Below are 22,800 nucleotides of genomic sequence, written 5' to 3' on the forward strand. Positions count from 1 at the left end.
AAGATGGCGGCTCCTGGAACAGCTGAGTGTCTTGATCCAGAAAATAATGAATTTCTGGATTCTCCTGCAAATTCCCCAGCTATAAACCCTCCGAACCTCGGAGGGTTTTTTTTTTTTTTTACATCAAATCATATCCAATATTTATTCTAATTGTAGCTATTTCTTAATTGGTTTAGTCTTTAAAAATGTTTATTTCTCTACTTTCTATTAATAAAACAAAATGATACATACAGGGACAATTTGCTTTTTATTTAAGTATAAATTTATCTTTTTTATTATTACATAGGCAAATTTTGACCATGATTCACCATATTAAGAAATTCATTTACAGTAGAATTCTACTTTTTATGTTTTTACCAGGGCTAAAAACTAATTCAAATAGCCAAATAATAACATTTTATATATGCAGAATTTTTAATGATATTGTATTATTTACTATTTTTCTGAAATACCTTACTCATTATCCAATAGCAGTGATATTTTAATACTATTATTTTAAAAACTTTATTTTTGAAATATGGTAACAAACAATTCTGTATACCTAGGACATACACAAATTTTTTTTTAAATCAATTAAATGAAAAATATGTAGTTAACTACATTTGCATCTTTAACATGTTATGAAATATCAGTAACTTAAGTTATGCTTTTCTTTTAAACAGTTAAAAAGTCTATCAACTAATGAAAATGTATTTAAACTAGATTACGGTTATATTAAGAACATTCATTATGATAGGTCCTTACACTCTGTGCTAAATATTCAAGTAGCTCAATACAAACTTTGCTAAATGGAAACCGTACAGAGGCTGACCTGCTTCTCATGTGCTGAGCCTGTGTCACTTTCCACCCAGATGAGGGATGCTGACAGAGAGAGAACTACTGATCACCTCGATCAGAACCACCTAGGGGGCTTAATCACAATCTCTTCCCAACAGACAACCCCGAGGGGGTCCTTCAAAACACAAACCCTAAGAATGTATCAATGTTGTTGTTGTTAAGTGCCGTCAAGTCTGTTCTGACCCTGTATAGGGTTTCTGAGAAGTGACTGGTGAGCTTGAACTACCAACCTGGAGGTTCAAACCGACTTTGCAGCCCAACACAGTAACCCACAGGGCCACAAGACCTACATAAAAACACAGTCATCGAATAAAGAGAAATTCAGAGGAGGTTGGTTAAAAGTCTATGATCTAAATGTCATCAGAAAATTAAAGGGAAAGCTAAAGCTTAGGTCAGTTTTAAAAGTGAACTTGCTTGCAATTTAGGCAATGAGTATTGTGTTTTGTGCTTTCTTCTGAACCAAGAAAAAGAGGGCACTTTTCAGGTACATTATATTATAAGAAATGTTGACCAGTATCTTAAAAACTTATTGAACAGTTTCTTACTTTGAGAACTAGTTTTTTCACTATTTATATAAATGATCTTTGAGGATACCCCTCTGTCAATAAATACCTACCTACTAGTGTGCATTGTGAAAGTGGGTTACATAATATTTATGATCATTAAGAATCCAAACTAGACATGGTGATCAAGAACCTTCCCAGCTACTTCAGCAGCCTCCTGACATGTCTCTTTTTCCTGCCTTGTCATGAAGTCTCCACAGCCTGAAATACAAGCTTTGTAGCAAGAGCCAGCACTCACAGTTACATCACTCTTAACAAGCGACAGAAGAAAACCAGCTTGCAGCTACTCCCTGGAAATGTGTAACAGGAGTGAAGAAGGACTACACTTAACTCAATGCTATCCTTGCTTGGTCCTGTTCCTTCTATATAATATTTAGTATAAGTTCTATCAAAATGGAAGACATAAAAATAGCTCTATGTTTGTCTCCTTAAAGAAAATGAATTCAAGAAATAAAATACCTTCATGGTAAATGAGTGAAGAGATTCTGATATTAACTTTCTTCTCATCCTTTAAAAAAACACAAAAATCTACATACTTAAATGCTGTGATGTCAAAATAGCTACTTGTTTTCTAATTGAGGATGTGTGTTGAGTAGATGATAAAGAGAAGGCAATTGACTTGAAGAGAATAAATGATTCTTTCACTTAAGAAACAAGAAATATAAAACAATTTCTTCAAACTATTAAACAGTAAAGTATAAAACTGCCTAAACAAAACTCAACAATATAAATTTCTGCTGTTGCAAATCAGCAACAGTATCTAAATTCTCTTGAGTAGCCAGGAGGAATCCAATGATAGCCAGGAGGAATCCAATGAAACTGTAATTTAATATAATCATTTACCACCACCTACTCTGGAAGGAGCTCTGGTAGTGTAGTGGTTACGAATCGGGCTGCTAACCTCAAGGTCGGCAGTTTGAAACTACCAGCTGTTTCGTGGGAGAAAGATGAGGCTTTCTGCTCCCTTAAAGATTTGCAGCCTTGGAAACCCTGTGCAGGGTCACTATGAGTCGGAACAGACTCGACAGTACTTAACAACAACAACAACAACTCTGGAAGGGAACAAATATATACTTACTTTGTAAGCTGTCCTTTATTTTTGTTGTTGTCAACTCCATTATAAGTCACAGCTGCCAGCTTTCTGCTTCTGTAGTTCTCATAGTGTACATTATTAGTGACATCTTTCAAGTCTTGCATATGTGTCCTGTTATTTATAAATAAGTATCATAAGTTTGCGTCTATTGAAAAGTGGAAAATCTTAATACTTAAATGAGCAAAAGAGAATTCCTAAGGAAGGTGGCATTTATCAATTTTCATCTCCAGTAAAAGCCGAGCAAGATACAATGTATCTTTTTTTTTCCCCACTGAAGGATGACCTTTCCACAGAAGAATATTTTTAATAGTATACAATCAACACTCTGTATCATAGGTTTTGCATCTGTGGGTCACACATCTGTAGATACAACCAATTTAAATGTATTAAAGGAATTCAGAGTAGTGATGATATTATGGAGTTGGTCAAATAGGAAAAAACATCATTCAATTATTGCATTTATCTTAATCCAAGCTACAACAGCTTTTTTCACAAATCTTTCCTACTTGACCAACTCGTATGATTTCCTTTAGTATGTATACTTAAGGATCAATCACACTGCGCATTTCTGCCCTATGGGATATAATCCATAACCTGTATACATGCATGAGCGTCTTATTGCTCTGCTGTACATGAAAGCTTCCTGTAGGCTTTATTATACTAGCACCAACAGCAAGGCTATGCACTCAAACATTCAAAGTCTAGTCTCTGGCTCAGTAACTAGTCTTGTCTTACATAATGTTTTAGTATTTACGTACATGTTTACATACGTAAGCATTGATTATACATTTTGAAAATACATAAGAAATAGTTATGGAGTACCATGTGTTCAAGCACTGGGCAAACATCATAGATTTGAAATTGAGGAAAATAATAAAATCTGAGTAAGATAATGGCAACTTTCATATTTATTAACATTCTGTACATATATACTGTTGTAAGAGATGGCATTATTAGTCCTCTTGAGGTCACAAATTAAGAATGGTACAGAAAAGAAATAGTAACAGAACCTAAAACCAAGACCCCCCCCCCCGCTTTAAATACTTTGCTCTTCTCCCACTGCTTGAGGCCTGGCGACCCCAACTGCTAAATTAACCCTTATCAACCTAATAATCAAAGCTTATGCTGTGAGTTCCTCTGAATAAAGACCAATTACATGCCAATCTCCTCACCTTTATAATTCCCTATCATCTCTAGTGTATTTCCTGAGGTAGCAGTTTGACTCTTCTAAAATTTCCCCCTTCACTTGAAATGAATAGATCTAAATTTAAAATAGCCATCCAGCTGATTAACGTGTGGAGGCCCGGAGAAGCAAGATGAGAGATGGGAGTTACAGTAGGAGAAGGGTGTGAGGTGGGGAAAGGAAGGAATGCTTCTTTACATGAAAACACTGAGGTGCATTGTTCCTGTACAGGAAAATACTCAAATTACCAGTCTAGCTCTGGACTAAAAAACCAGCCTTCATTTCTACAGTTTTCCAGCCCTTCACATTAAGCAAGAGCAATAGCATCCATTTCAGTAGAGAATATGGTACAGGACCAGGCAACATTGTGTTCTGTTATACCTAAGGCTGCCACGAATCAGAGCTCAGTTGAGAGCAACAAACAAGAAAACATTTATAGAAGACAAAAGTAAATCTATCCAACTCTAATATTATGTAGAGGGAAAATGACACTTTTGTCATTATTGCACACTTACCTTATCAACATATTTCTTAGAATTGTAAAATCACAATGTTCACCGTTTTCAACTATGAGAAAAAAACAGACCATATATATTTATTTTGCTAAACCTCATCTTCTCAAAGATTTCACAGGAAATTGGGGATGACAATGAAGGACTATACAAACTTGGTTCATTATGGTTTAACACTGTAACACAGTAATTAATTTAAGGTCATGTCAGGAAGGTGAACTGTAACATTTGTTACTGGAGTCTAATCCTCAGTGGTTAAAACAGCAACCCTAACAAATGAGCTCTCTAGGAACAAACACTTGAAATTTTAAAGGGAAAGGACATTTTTCCTGTTTAGTAGTATTTATCTCAAGCTGCTACATTGCTACCACCAAGGTGAACAATGGGGAAAATTATTTGTCAAAAATTACTCCAAAAGCAAGCTGCTCCACACTGAAAAATTCTCAAAGGCTGAAAATATATTGGTATTGAGAGAAAAAAAAAACAAAAACAAAGAATATATTCATTCTATAAGAAAAAAATCAACACTTAAAAAAGTCAGGGGTAGGAATAAGCAGGAAATCACTTTAGGAAACCTTCCCAAAGGTAACAACAAAAAAAGTAAGCCAAAAGCTTTGAGATTCCTTATTTTTTTAAAATGTATCACTAACAGGTACACTCCTGGAGAGGGAGGACTTTACCACAAAGAAGAATTACAAAGCAATTTCTCCAGTACCTGTTTCTAAGGAGAGAAACAGAGAGGGTAAATGTTCTCAAGCATTATCTCAGCAACTGAAGGTTGACTGGTTATGAGACAGAGCTAGGAACAAGTACAGGATCATAGGTGGGGAAAGCCAGTGATAAGTCAGTAACCTGGAACAGTATCCTAAACAATATATAGTTGTTCAAAGTAGTAACAGGTTAAAACTATCATGAATCAACCTTGGTTTCAAGTTATTGTAAAACATGAGATTAGCTATTATGTTAAGCCAACATGTTGTTGTTATGAAGTGCTGTCAAGTCAGTTCCGACCCACAGCAACCCTGTATAAGGTTTCCGAGAAGCAGCTGGTGAGCTTGAACTACCAAGCTTGCAGTTCAAACGGCTTTGCAGTCTGGCGCACTAACTTGCAGCGCCACACCATAACTCCAAGCCAACATAACACACACAAATTTGGTGAAACACTCTTCTTATCAAGAAGACTTCTAAGATTTGATGTTATTACTAAGATAATTACTTAGTATTCATTACTTATATTCCTATAATTCCTTACATTACTAAAATGTTAGTACTAAGTAGTATTTACTAGTGATTAAAGTTTCCTATGAAATTAGTAATGAGGATCCCTTAATAATGTTTTTATTTCTAAGATTTGAGGTTAAAACAAGGTGACTAGTCCTGAGGAAAGGCGATCCTGAATGGTGTAACTAAGCTGTGAAAAGCTGTTCTTAAAATTTTAAAAAGTGGTTCATGATTATTTCTGATAGTCCCATATCCATCGGAGAGTTGGCTAAAAGAAGTAGGTCTTCTCTCCAAAATTATTTTCTATTTCAGAAGGTTCATTAGTTCCTCTGGAAGCAATACTTGGGCTCCAGGTATAGAAACTCTGTACTATGTAAGTATGTTCTTGGACCAAAACAAACAAACAAACAAAAAAAAAAACAGGAATAGACTTAATAACATCACAATGGTGGACAGGGGAATTTAGCACATATTTGCTTAACTTAATAGACACAAGGTTAGAGAAAAAGGAGTGTAATTAAGAGGAAATAAAACTGAAATGAGAAGTATCCCTGAAATTAGGTGCTGTTGCCACATGCCCTTCAGTCAGTTTCCACTCCTAGCGGCCCTGTAGAGGGTTTTTCCAAGGAGCGGCTCAAACCGACTTTATGGTCAAGTGCTTATCCTATAGCGCCACATACAAGCAGTATACACACTGTACCACTTATTACAAATACAAATTTATAATCATATTTTATGATCTTGTATAGGAAGTCATTCACTGAAGAAAACCTTACCTTCAGCAACACCCCAGGGATACTGCCTTCCTCTGACTCTTTTGCCATTAACTTCAATGATAGTATTACTACCTACCACAGCAAGAGGTAAACGGTCCTACAAAACAAAGAACACTTATTCAAATACATCCCTGTTGTCCTTGAAAATCTGAGAGTAAAGAAGTTACATAATTCAACAAGTTAGAATAAATAAATTATATGAGGATAAGTCAAAAATTATCTGCGCTTTGGCTATAGAATTTCTTTTTAATCAACTTTTTAAAAAGAGAAACCTATCATTTTTTGAAACAATCTCCTTGCTTTTCAATACACTTTGTCCATCTGTCAACAAGCTTTCATATTCTCTTATTAAAAAAATGTTTTAGGGTGAGCTGTGAGCCATGAATGCACCGTGCTATCTTCACTTCATCAGAGGTGAATCTTCATCTTCAAAGGGCTGCTTTCAAGGGAACAAACAAGTACATGTATGATGGAGCAAAATCTAAGACTATAGGAAAGATGCTTAACACTATAAGAAAGATGCTTTAACAACTCAAAATGATGTTTTTGCAGACTGTCAGCAGTGTGGACACAAGTGTGTAGATGTACATTGTCATGCAAGGATCACAAAGCCCTTGGATAGTGTTGTTGCTATGTGCCATGGAGTCGGTTCCGACTCATAGTAACCCTGTACAGGGTTTCCGAGGCTGTACATCTTTACGGGAGCAGAAAGCCTCATCTTTCTCCAGCAAAACAGCAGGTAGTTTCGAATTGCTGACCCTGAGGTTAGCAGCCCGATTCATAACTACTACGTTACCAGAGTTCCTTTTGGACAATAGTCCTTTACATTTAATCTGAAGTTTAGATTCCAGCTCCTCAGTGAGTATCTCTCTGTATTGAGTACTGTTGATTGTTGAACCTTTTTCCTGATAAGAGTTCTAATCTGGCCCTTGAAAATCCCAGAAAACTGTACACATTCATTTTCCAGCTGATGGTTGACTTAGAAACTTTTTCTTGGTCAGCGATTGAGGATGTTTCCATTCCATATTCTGCCAGGCTCACAGTGATGAATCCATTTCTTGTCACCAGTAACAATATTTTTTTAAAAGAAATTTTTACCTTCCTTCATGTATCAGTCCAAATTTTGTTTGTAGATGTCCAAACACGTCTGTTTACTCTTTCATTAGTTGTTTTGGTACCTATCTCGCACAAACTTTTCAAAACCCAAGTCTGTCATGAATTATTTCATAGGCAAAGCCCTGGCTGACTTGCTACATAATCCACTGACACTCGTCTATTCAACAGAATCATTTCACTTGCACACTCAATGCTGTCATCAGCTGTGGACATGGATGGCTGTTTTAATATAACCAGAGTTTTGATCATTTTTGACTCACCCTCTTATGGTGCTGTTACGTGCCCTCGAGTTGATTCTAACTCATAGTAACCCTGTGTAGGGTTTCTGGCTGGTGGCTCTGAACTGCTGACACTGTGGTTCAAACAAACCTTGTGGTCCAGTGTATTTACCCTGCAACGCCATACCAGGACTTCAATAAATTATATACATGGTGGTGGTGGTTGTGTGCCATCGAGTCAGTTCCAACTCACAGTGATCCTATACAGAGCTTCTGAGGCTGTAAATCTTTTTATAGGATCAGAAGGTCTCCTCTTTCTTCCGTAGAATAGCTGATGGATTTGAACTGCTAACCTTGCAAGTTAGCAGCCCAATGTGTAACCTACTATATGTCACCAGAGCCCCACATACAACAATAGTATGTAATAAATGTATATACAGTCACTATGAGTCAGAACCAACTCAAAGGCACTTAAGAAGTGTGTGTGTGTGTGTATGTGTGTGTGTGTACGTGCATGCAAAAAAAAAAAAAATTTTTTTTTTTTTTTTTAAATTAGGCATACATATAGCTGTTGTAGTTAAGTCCTCTAAAGTTGGCTCTGACTCATAGTGACCCTGCATAGGGTTTATGAGAAGTGGCTGGTGGGTTTGACCGGCCAGCCTTGAGGTTAGCAGTCCAGCACTTATCCTAGAGCACCAGACCAGTACTGTAAGAAAAACTGTTCTCCCTTCATGTCTTGAGTTTCAACGAGGAAAATTACATAATACAATTAAAGTAATTTGATTAGAGGAATTGTGTTAATCATCTCTCTGTTCCATACAGTGCCTTATTTCATATAATAGCTTATCAACAAAGTTAATTTGACAAAGTTCAACACTAAATAATCTCCCTACTCATTTTGGAAGTCCACTATTTATAATATTTGGTCTTGCCAATGGATATTATATTTTTAAGGCCCCAGATATTTTAGTATACGTATGGGTATGAGCTTACCTTTATCTTTTTAACAAGCTTATTTTCTTCTTCATCATCTGTTTCTGGAAACTCATATATTTTAATTTTATGTTCTTGAATTTCTTTCATTATCTAAAAGGAAGATGAAGTTAGCAAATGAGCAAACATATAATCTGCAGTATAGTCTTACTTTTACTACATTATTCTTGAATCCCTACTATGGGTCTTCTGTTCTAGGTCCTTTAATGTTTTCCAAAGATGCAAAATTATAATCAAAGTACTATGCTGGTATTTTACTTTCATGTCAACAAATAAAGTTGACATATAAATATCATTCTCAAAATCCAGCTATTAGTTAAGTACACTCACAAAATTACTATATCAAACGATCTCTAAAGACAAGATATGATTCCATAAAAACGCTTTTTCTAGTTGATTTCTACTATTATGACTTTGATCATTTATTTTCAATAACTGAGTTCTTTCTCTAGATAGAACTCTAATCAACTGTCTTATTTTGACTCTACTCTTAGAGTAGGGGTCCCCCTGAAGCAAGGACCCAAACAAATGTGTTATATGGTAACTGTACTACTGTACTATAAATAGAAGTAAAGATGTCTACTGGGAAAAACAGAGCCACAGATCTTTTAGAATGGGGGTATGTTATACATACACTTTGCATCACAAACAACTTAAGAATAAATATTGAAGAGGCCAATAAACTAGAAGAAAAAAAGCAAGAGCAATAGCTAGCTCTAAAAGCAGTGGTTCTGAGAGGTTCTATAGTAGAGAGGCATGCACAAACATCTTCCACATAACATACATCAAAGTCCCATCTTAATCTACAGAACCAACTGACAGCAATAAGAGTCATTTTCTAAGTGATTCTGATAGACACTCTTGGTTAGGAATCACTGCTATATGCATAATAAATAGAAAATGTACAAATGAGTCATTTGAAATGATCACCGCTTTTTTGTCTCCAAGTCAGTAGTACAAATTTAGGCACACAGGAGTTACGAATATGTTGAAAGAACTATTCAGAAGAACCTGAAATAACTGGCTTCAGATGAAGTAAAAAAGTAGGTAGACAAAGACCTTGGTTCTATACTGCCTATGGGTCAAACCCTGGTTCTGCTAATCACTAGCCACGGAACCCCAGGCAAGGTACTTAACCATCCTGTGTCTGTCTTCTCCTCATGTACATAACAGAGATACTAATTGACCTTATAGGCCATTCTTAGCCTGAAATGAGTTTGCACATTTAATATTGACTGGATAGTAAATCCTCAATAAATTTTAGTTATTCTATCATGTAGATAATTATTTTAATATTAATTTTATTGATTTAAATAAATTCAGTAGAAGTGAACAAATATGATTAATATTTGAAATTTATAAACAACATTTAACAAAATAAAAATGAGTGAATAAATGGAGAATCATTAAGAAAAATATACCCTTGCAGGAATATTAAATATAGTAAAAATAATATGTACTAATTTTCAAAATTTAAATGGATTTAACACAACTTCAAAACAGACAACAGTAAGGTTTTGTTTCTCTAACAGTGTTACTGAGATAATTAATCCTAAAAACCTATTTTTAAAATATTACACAGTACTTAAGTAATTTAAGATATAACACTGGTCTAAAATAAAAAACAGACTACTGGCACAGGAGAAAGGTTCCAGAAATTGTTCCTACATTTCATAAAACATAACACAAAACAAACCAAACCCAACAAGATGAGGCAAATGAGTCATTATTTAAATTAATACTGTTGAGGCAAGTGATTATAAAGCTTAATCTATATATATTCTTTTTTGTGTACATAAATGACTAAATAAATTATAAATGAAGCAAGCTACAGTAATTCAGCTATCCAAAGTCAATTAAGACAATCAATGAGATTGCAGAGGATAAAAGTTATGAGTAAATTCAATTATATTATTATGAACTTTTATACAATGAAAACAAACTTAAAATATATGAAGCAAAGGAGAAAAAGTACTTGCGAAATCGAGAAGTATCTGAATATTCAAAATGAAAAGAACCTATATACATACACAAAAGCAATACCAAGTGCAGACAGACCCTGACTAACAGTGTCTTTACCTACAAATGAACTGAACTTACAACTATCTGCTTCTGGTTGTTTTTTTCCTGGTACATCCTATCATTAGGTTCCAATTCACACATAACACGGGTTTATTCCAAACAAAATGTGTTTAAACAAGTCTCTGTGATTAGTAGACAGCTACAGACAAGTTCTCTCAGTAATACACTTGTCTCTGCTTAGTTAAGAGCTGTTCAGTTGGGTCCAACTCATACAACCCTGTACAGGGTTTCTAAGGAGTGGCTTGTCGGTTTGAACCTACGACTTTGCAGTTAACAGTCCAGTGCTTATGCTACAGTGCTACATCAGGACTCCTTAGTTGTTGTTAAGTGATACTCAGTCAGTTCAGATTCACAGTGACCCTGCATAGGGTTTCTGAAGAGCAGCTGGTGAATTTGAACTGCCACCTTGCCTACAGGTCCACACCCATGACCTTAGTCAGTGTGGGTGTCTTTTTAAAAAAAGAAATAGAAAAACTATTGTACCACGGAAAAAAATAACTTCAGAGTCAGAGTTTATGTCAATTTTTTTTTACAAAACTCAAGTGGACACCTTCCAAAATCACAGAAACTTTGCAACAAGTTTATGGAAATGCTGTCCCACAAATAACATTTTTAGACTGAGCATGTACTTTAAGGAAGATTGGGAAGACCTCAAAGATAAAAGAAGAGGGGAAGACCAATAACTCTGACAAATAAAAAACACTGTGGCTGAAGTGCAGAAGTTGGTTGTTGTTGTTGTTAAGTGCTGTCGAGTCGGTTCCGACCCATAGCGACCCTGTACAGGGTTTCCGAGGGTGTAAAGCGGAAGACTATAGAAATATCACTGATGCCATAGCTGCTCAAGTTGGGGACTCAGCCATTTTCAATTTAAGAGAACGTCTTGGTTTTGGCAAGCTCTGGGCTCAATGAGTGTCAAAAGTGTTGTGTAAAGGTCAGCTAGCTCAAAGAGCGGATAGCTCCATCAGTCTCTTAAGCAAGACTGAAGTTAGTGAAGATGCTTTTATGGCATGAATCATAACTATGGATAAGTCTTCAATTTGACAATATTTATTATTGTTGTTGCTAGGTGTCATCCAGCTGGTATCAACTCATAGCATCCCTATGCACAAAAGAATGAACCACTGCCCGGTCCCATGGTCCCACACCAACCTCACTCACAATCATTGCTACACCTGAGCCCATTGCTGCCGCCACTGTACCAATCCATCTCATTGGGGGTCTTCCTCTTTTTCTCCGACCCTACACTTAATAAGCAATGATATCCTTCTCCAGGGACTGGTCCCTGCTGATAATATGTCTGAAATCTAAGAGATGAATTCTGGCCATCCTAGTTTCCAAGGAGCATTCTGGCTGTACTTCTTCCAACATAGACCTGTTTGTTCTTTGGGCAGTCCAATACAATCCAGAAACCAAGACCCAATCAAATCAGTGACTTCTGAGGGGATCTACCAGATCAGTTATATTTATAAGGCATAGAGGTCTGCTCAGAAGGCTATGGTGACTGCTGTTTGGGATTCCAAAGGGGTAAACTTGATAGATACTACCAAACAACACAGGGTGGTAAAAGGGGCTTATTCTAAAGAAAGGATCCCTGGTAGAGTGGTGGATTATAAGATGGGCTTAATAAACCTACAGTCACCAGTTTGAATCCGCCAGCTGCACTGTGGGGAAAACATGAGGCTTTCTGTGGAGTCCTGGTGTGGCATTGCAGGATAATGCACTGGATCACAAGGTCAGCTTGAACTACATGGTCAGTGGCTCAAACCCCACAGCCTCTCCTTGGAAACTCTAGACAGTGTTGATTTGATATGAGTCGGAATTGACTCAATGGCACTTAACACCAGCAACATTCTGAAGAAGTTTTAAGAAAATGGGAAAACTGCATTGGTGAGAAAAAGTCCAAGTTGCACTGAGAAATTTTTCCCATCACAACAATGCACCTGATCATTCTTCAACTTTAGATAGTGTTGTCCTATAGAATTTTGTTGGGAAACCTTATCTCATCCAAACCATGGCCCTGATTTCCTCCCTTCAGACTTGTCCCTAACACTGAGAATATTTGGAAAGAATGTGATTTGAGTCCCTCAAGGATGCCAAAATTAGCATTTTGAGGTGATGTAAATCAAAAAGTACAGAATTCTCTGGTGATGGGTTAGAGAAAGAGAAACATGGCCTTCAACAGTGGATAGACCTAGACTGAGGATATGTTGAGAAACAATAGTTGCATTCTGATTTTTGCTTGATATAGATTCCCATGATTTTGTAGGAAGTTTTTTACTTACCCTCATACGCATTACCTACTATGGTGTAGTGCCTAATTTGCTGATGTTGTCATTCTGAAATGTTCACTCACATATGTTCAATGTTATGACTTAACTGTTTAAACCACTGCAGTATAGATTTCATTTTCTAAACATTATCAGGGGCTTTGGTTGCTTAAAAAAATGGACCCAAATACTGATCACCTGGCTAAAGTTGATGGGCAAGTCATGAAGCAGTAACGGGTTACAATGAAATACATGAAGAATAACAGAAAAGGCCCATACACCAGAAGTGCCATTCCCAGGAATGACCCAGATGACTTAGAACCTTCCAAAAAATGGAGCTATTACCTCAACTTACAAAATGTCAATATTGTGTAACTCTTCTTTATCATTGGAGTAAATTCTTAATGAGCTGTGTAGTTTTTTAAATGTACATATATGCACAAAGATATTTGTTGTTGTACAGTGCCATTGAGTGAGTTCCAACTCAGAGCGACTCTATAGGTTTTCTGATGAGTGGCTGGTAGGTTTGAACTGCTGACCTTGCTGTTAGCAGTCCAGTGTTTATAACTAATGTTTCCAACTCAAAAAAAAAAAACAAATAAAGACTGGATCTATAAAAATAACATTAACACTGAAAACTTTTTTTTTAAAAAAAGGAACTTCAATTACAATGTATTTCTTGGAATGAAACTATCATTAAGTAAGGAACTATTTGTACTACTAGTCCACAAAGACAAATTCAACTAGTTTTTAAAAGTGTTCAGCCTTTCTAAAAGTGAAAATAGGAGTTAAAGTAACTGTTGTTGTTGTGTGCTTTCGAATCAATTCTGACTCATATTAATTCTGCAGTACAGAGCAGAACTGCCCCTAGGATTCCCTAGGCTGCAAGCTTTACAGGAGCAGATTGCTAGGGCTTATCTTCCCTAAAGAGTGTATGTATGGTGGTTCAAACAGCCAACCTTTCAGTGCTCAGAGAAGTGCTTAAACATAGTACCACCAGGGCTCCTTAAAGAAACTCTTTGGTATCAATTTAGTCTCAAAAAGTTGTAAAAATAAAAATGACACACAATGCCGGCAAGCTATGGTGAAATAAGTGTTAGGAACTTTCTTACTGGGAAAGCACCATGGCAAAATGGGGCAGGTGGGGGGAGGAGGGGGTCATAAATACAATAATACTCATTGAAAGAAGTGCTCCTACTGAAGTAAATTATTGTAAGAAAATAATTCTCAGCAACTAGGAAGGGAGGGAGGGAAGGACTACACAGAATAATCTAAAGCAGTCTTATTTATGTTTTTATAAATTGCCAAAGGTTAAGGGTACTATGGAGTCTTGGTGTGGCGCTGTCCATTAACACTAAACTGCAAACCACAGGACTGGCCAGTTCAAACTCATCAGCTGCTCGCTGGAAACCCTATACAGGATTGCTATGAGACAGAATCGACTCAACGATACTTAACAAGGGTACTATGACAGTAGATGAGTTTTTTCTTTGAAAAGAAAAGTAAGGCATTAGATCATTTTAAATAAAGTTACTTTTAATACATCTGGGAGGCCTGGTGACACCGTGGTTAAAGTGTTCAGTTGCTAAGTCAAGGTCGGTAGTTTGAATCCACCATCCACTCCTAGAGGGAGACAGGATCTGGCTATCTGCTCCTGTAAAAATTATAGTCTAGAGAACCCTATGGGCAGTTCTACAGGATTGCTATAAATCATAATTGATTTGACCCAAATCAGTTTAACAAAGCATAAATAACAATATAGCAAAGCAGTAAGAAAAATGAAAATGCAAAATACTATGCAGAAAATAACAAAAATTATACGAATGATATAAAAATCCCCAGAGTTCACGCTTATAATGCTTACCTGTTTTTTAAACTGTTGGCACTCCTCTGGTGTGAGTGTGTCTGCTTTGGCAATAAGAGGGATGATATTCACTTTTTCATGTAAACGCTTCATAAACTCAATATCCAGTGGTTTAAGTCTGAAATATACAATATTCATTATGATTAAATTGATCAATTTTGGGGGTAAACTGTTCCCTTTCCCAGTGCTAAGTTAAATACAATGTAATTACTGAATAAGATCATGGAGATGCACAGGACAGGACTGTTTTGTTCTGTTACAGAGATTAGCATCAGTCAGAGCCAACTTAATGGCAACTAACAACTTTACTTTCTTATCGGAAACTCTAAGATTATATTGGGCCAGCAAAAATTAGGCACAACAGGACTTCAAGAAGCACTGGATTGATGAAGAAAGTTTTGACTTCTATCCTTAAACCACCTGGTCATTGGATTTAAGCTCTAAAGAGGAAGTGGAAAAACCAGACAGACTTTTTTCTAGATAAGAAGAACCAGTGCAGGTTATGTTGCTAGGAACTGTCAAGTCAGTACCAATTCATAGTAACCCTATGCACAATGGAACAAAACACCACCTGATCCCACCCCATCACGTTGTCACTATGTCAATCCATCTCACTGAAGGTCTTTCTCTTTTTTGTTGACCCTCCACTTCACCAAGCATGATGTCCTTCTCCAGAGAATGGTCCCTCTGACATGTTTAAGAAATTTTGCCATCCTTGCAGCTAAGGAGCAGAATGGCTGTATTTCCAAGACATATTTGTTTGTGCTTTTGGCAGTCAATGGTAGTACATTCAATATTCTTCACTAACACCATAATTCAAATGCACTGGTTCTTCTATGGCCTTCCTTATTCACTATCCAACTTTAACATGCATGAGGCAACTGAAAATACCATGACTTGGGTCAGGTGCACCTCAGTCCTCAAAGAGACATCTTTTTCTTTAACACTTCTAAGACGTCTTTTGCAGCAGATTTGCTTACTGCAATATATCATTTGACTTCTTGATTACTACTTTCATGAGTGTTGGTTATAGATCCAAGCAAAATGAAGTATTGTCAACTTAAATCTTTTCTCCATTATCATGATGTTACTTGTTGGTCATCTGTATTTAGAGAGAGGAATTTATCTCAAGGAAAGAGCTCACACAGTTGTAGAGGCTGGTAAGTCCCAAGTTCATGGGTTAGATGTTAGGTGAGAGGTTTTCCCTGACTCATGTATCTGCAGGGGCTGATGAACCCGAGATGGGCAGTGATTATGGCAGATCGCTGGCTTAAGTCTTAAGAACCAGAGTTCAGATGTTAAGAACTGGATGTCGGATCCAGAGGAAGCAAAAAGCTAGAGAGCTTTGCCATAACATCCATACATAAATGGTTATGAATCCAGCTGCGAACTGTAAGGTCAGCAGTTCGAAACTACCAGCTGTTCTGCGGGAGAAAGCTGAGGCGTTCTGCTCCTGTAAAGATTTACAGCTTTGGAAACCCTGTGCAGAGTCGCTATGAGTCGGAACCGACTCCATGGCACATCACCACCACCACCACACTACAAGGAAACGATGTTTCAACTGACTGGGTCATCATAGCAGATATGATCACGAGAGTGATTACATTGATCAGAACTCATGATGCGAGGTGACTACATCCTAACTGCTAAACCAGAGACTCAGGGCTCAGCCAAAGTTGATACACAACCGTAACCACTGCCGCTTCTAATAAAACTTTCTACAATAAAATACTAAATGAGATTCATTCCTATTGTTGTTTTAAAGAAATTGTAGGTTATGTTGGAACCCGTGCATACAGTTCTGATTTAGCCTTACTTCAGTGCCAGAAAATTTTAAAGTTTTAAAAGCTGCATATGAAACAAGTGAAAGTGGGTATAATGAAGAATTTATTCCAAGTAGGGCTGGTTAAACAATTTCAAAGTACAGGCAAATTTACATATCATTAAAAGGCAAATAGAAGTATTAAGCATTTGTAACCTAGGGGCTGCCTATATATACTTACTACTCAGAACCTGTGATTTACAATTTTTCAAATTTTCAAATAAAAAATTTGCAGACCTTTTTCAAGCCCACATTCAATTCTTGCTATCAATTATCATTCTCAAGAAAATGTTCAAAGGAGAATCCTCATTAGGCCTTTTACATCCATTACAATTTAGCTCTGACTCCACTTTGACATTACAGTTTCAAGTCACCAAATGTTTCCTTGCCACCAAAACATTAGGCTGCAGCTAACTCATATATACTACGGGGCTCACCATTCATTAGGGAGCACTGGTGGCACTGTGACTTAGGTACTGTGCTGGTTCAAACCCATCGGCTACTCCAGAGGAGAAAGATAAGGCTGTCTGCCTACATAAAGACGTGCAGTATCACAAATCCTACATAGGGCCACGTGAGTCCCACTCAATTCAACAACAGAGCATTTGACTTAGTATTCATTACTTTTTCCAAACTGCCCAATGTGAAGCATCTGACATTCCCCTACAAAGCGGTTCCCCTTTAAGGTTCCCTTTTGAGGTTCCTCTCTGTATGTTAGTCCCTGAAGAGCTTTGTTTCTCAGAATTCTCTACTAGGTTGTCTTCTCTTCTTATTCCACACCCTGTAAGATACCATCTACTACCAAGAGTTCATTTATACTATATAGGCCAATCCTCCCAAATCTTTATGCCCAGCCAAGGAGTCTCTCGAGTTCCAGACCTATGTCCAACTACCCAGTGGATATGCTACTTGATTGAACATTCCATAAACACATTATAATTTCTGACTGTGATGGTTAATGTAAAGTTATGTGTCAACTTGTTATGATTTCCAGTATTGTGTGGTTGTCCTTCATTTTGCAATCTTATGCAATTATCTTCCATTTCATGTGTTATAAATCCTAATATCTATATGTTAATGAAGCAGGATTGGTGTGGAGTATATCCTGAGTCACAGTCTTAGAGAAAGATACGACTCAAGTTCCACTCTTACTCAGATATAAAGGGAATGTCCTTGGGGTGTGACTTGCATCCAATATATAAAGGGTTTTTTTTTTAATTAATGGGAAAATTCCAGTATCTTTTAATTCCATTTTTCCATTAACTTTTTGAAGCCCCATCATATATATATATATATATATAGAGAGAGAGAGAGAGAGAGAGAGAGAGAGAGAGAGAGAGAGAGAGAGAGAGAGAGAGAGAGAGAGAGAGAGAGAGAGAGAGAGAGAGAGAGAGAGCGAGCGAGCGAGCGAGCGAGCCCTGGTATGGTGCTATAGGATATGCACTAGACTACTAGCCACAAGGTTGGCAGTTCATACCCACCAGCTACTCCTCAGAAGCCCTATTCAGAGTCGCTATGAGTAGGAACTGACTTGATGGCACTTAGCAACAACAATCACATATATGGATGTTCTAGCAAAGCTCTTTGGTTCTTGGGACTTGAGCTAGCAGCCTACTGTCTGACCTACCGATTCAGAGGGGATTCACCAGCTTCCACAGCCTCATGAGCAAACATCCTGTCATCTGACCTGCCAATTCATCAGCTCCTGCAACCAAGTGAAACCTTCAGCTTCTATGACCCACAAAATGTTGTACTTGCCATCCTCCACAACCATGTGAGCCATTTCCTTGAGATAAATCTGTCTATATTATATTTGTGGATGCGAAAGCTGGACAGTGAATAAGGAAGATCGTAGAAGAATTGAAGCCTTTGAGTTGTGGTGTTGGAGAAGAATACTAAAAGTGCCATGGACTGCCAAAAGAACCAATAGATATGTTTTGGAAGAAGTGCAACCAGAGTGCTCCTTGGAGGCCAAAATGGCTAGGCTTCGTCTCTCATATTTTGGACACATTGCCCACAGAGAACAGTCGCTGGAGAAGGATGTCATGCTGGGTAAGGTGAAGGGTCAGAGAAAAAGAAGAAGACCCCCAACGAGATGGATCAGCCAAGTGGCATCATTGATGGCGTCAAGTGTGGCGGTGGTAGTGAGGTTTGCCCAGGATCAGACATAGTTTCATTCTGCTGTGCATGCGGTCGCTATGAGTCAGTTCCAACTCAATGGCACCTGACAACAACATATTATATTTGTGTATGTGTTGTTGTTGTTAAGTACCAATGAGTTGGTTTCAACTCATAATGACACTGCAGAGGGTTTTCAAGGAGTGCTTGGTGAGCTTGAACTACCGTCCTTGCAGTGCAAATAGACTTTGCAGTCCAGCACATTAACCCACAGCACTACACCAGGCCTCCACATATGTGTGTATATACCAACGAAAACCAAAACCACTGCCACTGAGTCGACGATGACTCATTGCAACCATGTAGGGAGTTTCAGAAGCTGTAAATCATGATGGGAGTAGAAAGCCTCATCTTTTTCCTACAGAGCAGCTGGTGGATTTAAACTGCTCTCCTTGCAGTTAGCACTCCTGTGCTTATACTACAGAGCCACCAGAGATCCTTTATATACACACACGTATGTTCTTCAAGTTTTTAGTTTTATATACATACATACATACATATATATGTTGTGAGGTTGGCCCAGAATTGGGCAATGTTTCATTCTGCTGTGCATAAGGTCACTATGAGTCGGTACCGACCCGATGGCACCTAAGAACAACAACAACATAGATACACATATACACATACATACTTACGGCATGTGCAGTTTTTTACATTACTGAAAAAGTTTCTAGCATTTTCTTGCACTAAAGTTAACTAAAATAAAGCTAAATAAGAACTATATACATCTGTTCTGATTTACCTACAAATTCTTAAAGAGGCAGACAGGAACAGATCTCATTTATAACTCAGACAAGCCATAGTCTATTACTGTAGAAAATTCTATTAGGAGCTGTGATGGCTAAGGCTGTGTGTGTGTCAACTTGGCTGGGCCCTGAGTGTCTGGTTTGGCAGTTATGATGCAGTCATCCCCCAACATGAGTTCTGATCAATTCAATCACTACCATGAAGAGAGTGACTAAAACATAACTGTTAACACTGTCTAAGCATTTTTGTCTCTCCTTTGTCACCTTCTACTTTAAATGTTCTAGAGTTGAAAATAAATTCCTTGTGGGTGTGACCTGAATCAAATACCTAGAGATGCTCTAGCAAAACTCTCTAGCTTTTGGACCACTCTAGATCGTGCATCCAACGCTCATCATCTGATCTCTGGTTCTTGGAGCTGAATACGGTGGTCTGCCATACTGCCTGCCAATTTTGGGATTTGTTAGCCTCCACAGTCTGTGAGCCAACATAAATGTACAATGGGGCTCAAAAAAGGTCATGGAAAACTTCCATTATCTTTTCATTCCATTTTCCCACCACCATTTCAAAGTTCTCTCATACACACACACACTCGCAGACACACATATACTTCACTGGTTTGGATTCACTAGCGAACCCAATCAAAGGCACTGACCAAAAGCTCACCCTGAACTCCCAAGTTTTCCCTCCTCTCCTATGCTTTCAATCTCAGTGAATAGCTCAATTGTTACTCAATTGTTGTAGTTAAGTGCTGTCCAGTAGGTTTTGACTCATAGTGACCCTGTATAGGGTTTCTAAGGAGCAGCTGGTGTGCTTGAACCACTGACCCTGTGGTTAGCAGTCCAATGCTATCCTACAGCACCATACCAGGACTCCTATTACTCAGTGGGACCCAATTATTCAAGTCTGAAATGTAGAGTTCTTCCTTATGTCATTCTCACTTCTAAAATTTAACCAAGACTCGCGACAAAAAAGTATATTTATATATTTATCCCTTTTTGCCACTTCTAGTTCAGGCATCTAATAGCTTTCATAGAGGAAACTATACGAGTCTATCTGGTTTTCCTCCCAACCAGTCAAACGTTCATCAGAAAAGTCTTTAAAAAACAAAACAAACCTGACTGAGTCATTCCCTTACTAAAACAGATTCCTTAGACGTGTAACCTACACAAAGCATATTAAGACAGTCTTTCCAACTGGCTTCGTGTCTAAGCATTATATTGTGAAATATAAAGTTCAACAAGATTAAATGAAGACAAAGGCAATGTTTTGCATAGGAATGTCATTCTAAAGAGTACCTCCTCTTTATAAAATAATGAGAAAAAAAACTCTAACTTAGATAATATTTTGATATCAATTCTACCACCTAGTATCTAAGGAAAAGTTCTTGCTATTGTTAGGTGCTATTCTCACACAAGGAGCTCTGGTAGCGTAGTGGTTACAAATCGGGCTGCGAACCTTAAGGTCAGCGGTTTGAAACTACCAGCCGCTCCGCGGGAGAAAGATGAAGCTTTCTACTCCCATAAAGATTTACACCCTCGGAAACCCTATACAGGGTCGCTATGGGTCGGACCCGACTCGATGGCACTTAACAACAACAACAACAATTCTCACACACACGATTCTTAAAATCGGTACTGGTGTTGGGCGAGGGGCTAGGGCTGATAAGGTATTCATGTTCCTTAAATGAACAATACTATGTCTCATAGTGGTAATGAGGCTGACTGGCGGAGAGATGGGGGTGAGAATACAGTAGGACAAGATGAAGAATTAGGATTAGGATTGCCTACTGTAAATCTCCATATCTTGAATCCCTGAAAGATGATACCAGGATTCAGAGAATAGGGAACACTATGGGAAAGCAAATACAGCTGGAATAACAGTACACAATTTGTAAACATTGTCTTTACTTGACTTTTCAGATCAGAATGAAAGAACCTAGTGATCTCTGAAAATACATTTAAGTTTTGCGTCTTTTCATCAATCAAGACATACAGCACAAAATTTAAATGTTGTGGTAATTTAATCTTGAAAAGTTTTGGTTCACTTTGCAGATTATACTCATGACTAAAATTTAAATAACCAATATCTCATTAAGTTATTATAGCAGGTTCATACAAAAGCATAAGCCTGCTTAAACCAAGGAAAAAAGTAGATCACAGTTAATCCAAAATCATTTCTAAACACTGCCTTCAAATTACACGTAAATATAAATTCTGAATAAAATTTTTTTCTCTGACCCTTTAGCTTTCTTTCAGTGAATCTTTTCACCACAAATTCTGCTTTAAATGACTGCTTTTAAATGATGGAAAGACAATTTCTAGATTATTATACAGTAAGTGATTAACATACATGCACTAACTATGCCTTGCTTACTGACTATCTCATTACCCAACATTTTACATTTATAGTAATATAAAAAAATCAACCAAGGGTCTTCAAAAAGTCCATGGAAAATGTATATTATGAAAAAGATGCTTGGATTAAAAAATTTTTTTACTAAAATAAACTCCTATTAACTTGCTACAGCATGTCTGAACAGGACCTAGTCGGAGGCACTAAGAAGGGTAAGACACGTTTGTAAAGAGCTATCAGAGCAGTATAAATTCTGCTAAAATTGATGCAAAAACAAACATCAAATTGATTGTGATGCTTGAGTGGGAGAACGGTAAAATTACTGGTGCTTTACCAAAAGTTTATGGGGACAATGTCCTAAAGTAATCCATTTACAAATGGCTAAGAAATTTTAGGAAGGGATGAGAAGGTGAAGCCCACAGCAGCAGATCATTCACACATCAATTTTTCAGGAAAACATTAATCTTGCCTGGGCCCTACTGAAGACAACTTACAATTAACAGCACACACAACAGCCAACACAATAAACATCTCAATTATTCCAACTTACACAATTTTGGTTGAAAAACTAAAGTTGATCAAAATTTCTGCTTGATGGGTAGAAAAACTGATCAACTACAGTTAAGAGCAGAGCTTTCAAGGGAAGTTTTAAACAAGTGGGATCAAGGTCCTGACTTCCTTCTTGGAAGAACTGTACTAGGCCATGAAATACAGTTTTAGCAGTATGATCCTGAAGACAAAGCATAATAAAAGCAATGCAATGGCTACCAAGCAGTGGAAGTGGATATCAATCAAAGTAAAAGCAGCTTGTGAGCCAACGTCACAGCAATGGTTCTTCTGTGATACTCAAGGCACTTGACTTGACTTTCTGGAACGTAAGAAATGATAACATCTGCATATTATCAAAGTGTATTTAGAAATGTAAACAAAGCATTAGCCCCCCCAAAAAAGCCTAGAAAATCTTCACTAGAGAATT

The 22,800-nt window shown here is 37.4% G+C and overlaps 1 protein-coding gene across 3 annotated transcripts in view; it reads right to left on the reverse strand.

The window, feature by feature from the left end:
- The window catches only part of SEPT7 (septin 7), a 121,328-nt gene that overhangs the window by 20,211 nt on the left and 78,317 nt on the right, over positions 1 to 22,800 (reverse strand). For all 3 annotated transcript variants that reach the window (XM_006832136.1, XM_006832134.1, XM_006832135.1), the window contains 5 exons: positions 14,726 to 14,843; positions 8,513 to 8,605; positions 6,186 to 6,282; positions 4,192 to 4,243; positions 2,479 to 2,604 (listed from right to left, as the gene is read on the reverse strand). In XM_006832136.1, coding sequence (XP_006832199.1) covers positions 2,479 to 2,604; positions 4,192 to 4,243; positions 6,186 to 6,282; positions 8,513 to 8,605; positions 14,726 to 14,843 — 486 coding nt within the window. The remainder of the gene's footprint in view (positions 1 to 2,478; positions 2,605 to 4,191; positions 4,244 to 6,185; positions 6,283 to 8,512; positions 8,606 to 14,725; positions 14,844 to 22,800) is intronic.

The sequence above is a fragment of the Chrysochloris asiatica genome, unplaced genomic scaffold (genome assembly GCF_000296735.1).
Source record: "Chrysochloris asiatica unplaced genomic scaffold, ChrAsi1.0 scaffold00006, whole genome shotgun sequence".
NCBI classification, from domain to species: domain Eukaryota; kingdom Metazoa; phylum Chordata; class Mammalia; order Afrosoricida; family Chrysochloridae; genus Chrysochloris; species Chrysochloris asiatica.